The following is a 4,951-nucleotide window of genomic DNA, read 5'->3' on the forward strand; positions in this document are numbered from 1 at the left end:
GCCTGCCTGCAGCTCTGCTTCTCCTGGGCGCCCCGCTCAGCGCGGACAGATCGGCCTCCACACGGGGAGCCCCGCGTCGCCCCTCGGCGGCCGGCCCTGCGTGGATCCGCTCCCCTTGTGCGCCGCTGGCACCGCAGGGGAGGCGCTGCGGCTGCGCTCCCCCAGCAGGCTGCAGTCGGAGCTGCGGGACCACAGGGCCACCAGCGGCGTTTGCTGCAGGGCCGGGGCTGCGCGGCGGCGCCTGGCCTTGGCCTCGGCCCGGGCCTCATCCAGCACTGCTCCTCCAGCGGCGGCCGTCACCACGCTGCGCCACTTCTCCTGGCCGCTGGCATCTCGTGCCGCCCCTGCCGGACCCATCTGTGCCACGGCCGCCCTTTGGGCAGAGCGTTTGGCCGCCTGCTTCTCCTTCTTCTCCTTCTTCTCCTTCTTCTCCTTCTTCTCCTTCTTCTCCTTCGCTTTGGCGGCAGACAGCTGTGCGATGGCTGGCGGCTGCCTGCAAGGACAGAGCAGGAGGGCTGTGTGAGCGGTGGCGGCTTTGGGGCCGCATCCTGCAACCGCGAGCCTGGGGAAACAGACGCCAGGCCTGAGCCGCCTGCTCACCTGGCCTTCTTCTGGACGCGGCTCCTTTGCTTTGCTGTCGGCCCCTGGGGCGGCGTCTCCACCAGAAAGGTGACGCGGATCCAGCCGGGCAGCGGCGGCAGCTCTGCCATGGGGAAGGAGAGATGCGGTCAGGGCAGAGCGGCGCTGAAGCTGCGGGGCGCTCAGCCCTGTCCCAAAGCAGCCAGAGGCCGCCCCGCTCCCCTGGCGCACGCAGAGACCGCGGGCCCCCTGTGCCTGGTGCCCAGCTCCTCCTCTGCGGGGCGCAGCTCTGCTCTGGGGCCGCCTTGACGGCTCTGCTTTGGCAAGAGGAGCCGGGTGCCGCCTGCCGGGCGACAGCCTCTCATGGCGGCTGGGGGAGAGCTGGGCCCGGACCCCCCCTGCCGTCCCCGGGGATGGGGGCACCGTGGGGCACCCAGCGCCTGGCATTCGATGAGGACGACGTGTGGGCAGGAGGGGAGGCGGCGGCGCCGGGCCGGCGCTGGGCAACGCTTCAGCGAGTCGGAGCCGCCTTTGGCTGACGGCGGATGGGGGATTTGCGGCCACGGAGGGGCCGGCAGCTGCTTTACCTTTCTTGTCCCGGCCGAGGGCTGGCAGCGGCGCTCTGGATGCCCTGCGGGGTTTCCCTGGCGGTGGTCTGGGTGCAAACTCCCGTTTGAAGCTGTGCCAAAGGAGAGGCGCTGTGAGCCGGGGCTCCGGCTGCCCTCGCTGCCGGCTGCGTCGCCGGCTGACGGCGAGCTGAGCGAGCCCCAGAGCCAAGGGCCGTCCTGGGCACCGCGGTCACCCAGGCCACGGGGGGATGGAGACGTCGCCTGCGCGCCTTCGTCTCCGCCGTCAGCTCTGCCTCAGCGCGACGCCAGGGACGCGGTGCCAAGCTGCTCCCAGCTCGCGTGGCCCGCGGTCCCACGGCGCCGAGGAGCCGACGCTGCTGAGCAGCCGCACCAAGCGGGGCTGCAGCCACCAACGCACTCACCTGGGAAAGACGACGGCTCGGCCGGAGGACGTCAGCGAGGCTGCGGCCGCCACCCGGGACACCACCATGTCCAGCAGCCAGGGCACCTGCGGGGGGAGCGACGGCGAGGATGGGGGACGTCCTGCTGACGGCCGAGGCTCTGCGCAGCGCTGGAGCGGCCGAGGCCAGCAGAGCCGGCAGCAGCGCAGCACTGGCGCCGTCCTGGTGAGCCGCCTGCGGGCAGCGCCAGGGCCGTGGGGAAACCCAAAGCTCACCTTGAGAACAACTTTCTCCAGGTTCTCCTGGCCGTTGATGCTCTCCAGGAAGTCGTAGTAGAACTTCATCTGGACGCCGGTTCCCTGGATGAGCAGCACTCCGACGTCCTTCAGGACAAAGGCCACGTCCTCCCCCTTCCTCAGGCAGTGGCAGACCAAGGACGTGGTGTCCAACACGCAGGCCTTGCCGGTCTCACGGCTCACCGCCGCGGCCGCCGCCACCTCTGCGTATTTGAGGGGCTCCACCTCCTTATGGCCTGCAAAATCACAAGGCTCTCAGGCTCCGTTTCCGCCGCCGCTTCCCCAGTGCCACTCGTTGCCGGCGCCGGCCAGGACAGCCCCACGCTTGGCTGGGCTGCGAGGAGGGCTGGATTGCTTGTGGGCACGCAGGCGAGAGCAAGGAAGGGCGAAAGCCCCCTCGTACCTGTGAGGTGCTCCTGGTTCTCCACCAGGTCCCGGCAGCCCGCGAGGTTCCTGGCCAGGCGGAACACGGGCCACTGCAGCGTCACGGCTCCGTTGTCGGCCTCAACCTGCTGGGAGGCCATGCTGAAGGTGCCGAAGGTGGGAATGCGGACATCCTGCGCGTGGGAGAGAAGGGAAGGGCCGCAGGGTTAAGGCCGGACGAAGAGCTGCAGGTCGCCCTGTCGGGGACGGCGCCTCGGGTCCCGCCGTGCCCCTGGCCCTGTTTGGAAGCTCAGGCCGGGGCAGCGGGAGAGCTTTGGGAAGGGCCGCCCCTCCTCTCCCTCTCCCTGCCAAAGCGCAGCGCAGCAGCCAGGGCAGCGGCAGCTTGGTGGAAGCCAGAGGTTCCCAGGGGCCGGGCTCAGCCCCGACACGCCGCACCGTGCATCGCACCACGCTGCGGGAGCCTCGCTGCTGCCTTAGGGGCATTTGGGGGCCCAGTTCCCCCCCTTGGCACAGGGGAAGAGGCGCTGCGCTCTGCGGCCCGAGGCGAGGGACTCCCCACCGCTCCAGGCAGCCGAGCGGAAAGAAGGCGCCGACCCACCTTGCGCAGCAGGAGCCGCTCCTGGATGCAGGCGGCCACCGCGTCCCAGACGGCGAATCGCACTGCAGGGCAAAGGAAAAGCAGGTCACGCTCTGCTGCCGCCGCCTCCCGGCGCTCCTCCTGCCTCGCAGCAGCACGGAGGGGGCAGACACAAAGCGCCGTCGCCGGCCCCGGCCCCACGCGGAGGCGGCCCTCGCGCTGACGCCGTGCCGGCTGTGGGCCCGCGTACCTTTGGCGCTGACCTCCGGCATGGCGTAGTCACGCCGTGCGGCGGGGCCATCCTCCCAGAACGTGATCTGGGCTGGCTGCTCCGCAGCAGGATGCTCGCCATCGCCAACAGCCGCCTGGGGGCTCGTCCCTCCGTCCAACGCCGAGCTGCTCGTCTGCTCACGTGGCACAGGGGAAGCCCCTCCATCCGTGCGGCAGGGAGCGGCTCCTCCGTCCGTCCGGCACAAAGAAGCTCCTCCGTCCGTCCGGCAGAGAGCGGCTCCTCCGCCCGTCCAGCGCAGGGAATCTCATCCCCTCCCATGGCACAGAGGTGCTCCTCCGTCCGTCCGGTGCAGAGATGCTCATCTCCTCCCGAGACACAGAGGTGCTCCTCCGTCCATCCAGTTCAGAGATGCTCATCTCCTCCCGAGACACAGAGCTGCTCCTCCGTCCGTCTGGTTCAGAGATGCTCATCTCCTTACAAGGCTCAGAAATGCTCCTCTGTCTGTCCAGCACAGAGATGCTCGTCCCCTTACGAGGCACAAAGATGCTCCTCTGTCTGTCCAGCACAGAGATGCTCGTCCCCTTACGAGGCACAAAGATGCTCCTCCGTCCGTCAGGCACAGAGATGCTCGTCCCTTCAGCTGACAGAGATGCGTCTGCTCTCTGCCAGATGCTCAGGGATGTGGGACCCTCGGCCAGGCAGCGCCTTCAGACCCCTCCTGGGCGGCCGTGTCACAATCGTTGCCGTGGCGCTGCTGCCGCCCATTGTGACACAGCCGGCACAGCAGCCTGCTGCCCTCGTCGCCGTGGCAGCCGAACGCCTGCAGAGGCCGGGACGGAGAACCGCACGAAGCCCAGGCACCACCACCATCCCACAAGGGCTCCCTGTTTTCTCACAATCTGCTACCAGGCCTGGTGACTTTGGGCCAGAGCCCAAAAGGCTGCATGCAGCCCAGGGGCTCACAGCCACAGCCCCACTTAGAGAGGCTGGCACACGGCCTGGGCCTAAAGGTGCTGCCAGAGGAGCCAGCAGTGGCCCTGGGGCCGAAACACAGCCAGAGAGACTGGCAGCGGCCGAGGGACCTGAAGCCACAGCCTGAGCGGCCAGCAGCGACCCTGGGTTTGAAGCCCAGCCAGAGAGGCTGCCCTGGCCCTGGGCCTAAACCTGGAGCCACAGCACGAGAAGCAGCCACCAGCTTCGGGCCTGAAGCCACAGCCTGAGAGCCGGCCCTGAAGTCTGAAGCTCCAGCCAGAGAGCCAGCACCAGCCCTGGGCCATCATGCCGCGGTTACAGCCACAGGGGCAGCGCCAGAGCCGGGCCTGACAGCCACACCTACAGCCGGGCGGGCTGGCAATGGCCATGGAGCCTAAAGCCAGTCCTGAAAGGCCGGCACCAGGCCGAGGCCTGACGCACAGCCCGAGAGGCCGGCACCAGGCTGAAGGCCCAAAGCCAGAGGTAGAGGCCGGCACCAGGCCGAGGGCCCAAAGCCAGAGGCAGAGGCCGGCACCAGGCTGAAGGCCCAAAGCCAGAGGCAGAGGCCGGCACCAGGCCAAAGGCCCAAAGGCAGAGGCAGAGGCCGGCAGCGGCCCTGGGCACAGCTGTGCCTTCCTGCTGCTCTCTGCTGATTCCTACAGGGCTCCACTGACCGCTCTGAGGCCGTGCTGCTCCTCACTGGTTGTCACTTGGCCGTGCTGCACCTTTCTGCTCCGTTCTGCTCTGCACTCCTCCCAGCTCCTCCTTGTTCCTCTGGGACCCCGCTGAGCACTACGAGGCCATGCTGCCTTTTTACTGGGCTGCACCAGGGTGTCTTCACTTCTCTGCTGCTTTCACAGAATCACAGAATCACCCGGGTTGGAAGGGACCCCAAGGATCCCATTTGCCTTTCGAGCTGCGCACTGCTGCCTCGTGTTCAG

General features: G+C 68.5%; 1 protein-coding gene across 1 annotated transcript; it reads right to left on the bottom strand.

Annotated features, from left to right (window-relative positions):
• Positions 1-36: 36 nt before the first annotated feature.
• LOC125687790 (coiled-coil domain-containing protein 81-like) lies at positions 37-3,078 on the bottom strand. The gene is made up of 8 exons (XM_048933053.1): positions 3,057-3,078; positions 2,828-2,889; positions 2,249-2,402; positions 1,825-2,081; positions 1,571-1,656; positions 1,167-1,258; positions 601-703; positions 37-493 (listed from the first exon to the last, which is right to left on the bottom strand). Exons 1-8 carry the CDS (start codon positions 3,076-3,078, stop codon positions 37-39), a joined length of 1,233 nt encoding a protein of 410 aa, XP_048789010.1.
• Between the last annotated feature and the right edge of the window lie 1,873 nt (positions 3,079-4,951).

This window comes from Lagopus muta, unplaced genomic scaffold, assembly GCF_023343835.1.
Source record: "Lagopus muta isolate bLagMut1 unplaced genomic scaffold, bLagMut1 primary scaffold_216, whole genome shotgun sequence".
NCBI classification, from domain to species: Eukaryota; Metazoa; Chordata; class Aves; order Galliformes; family Phasianidae; genus Lagopus; species Lagopus muta.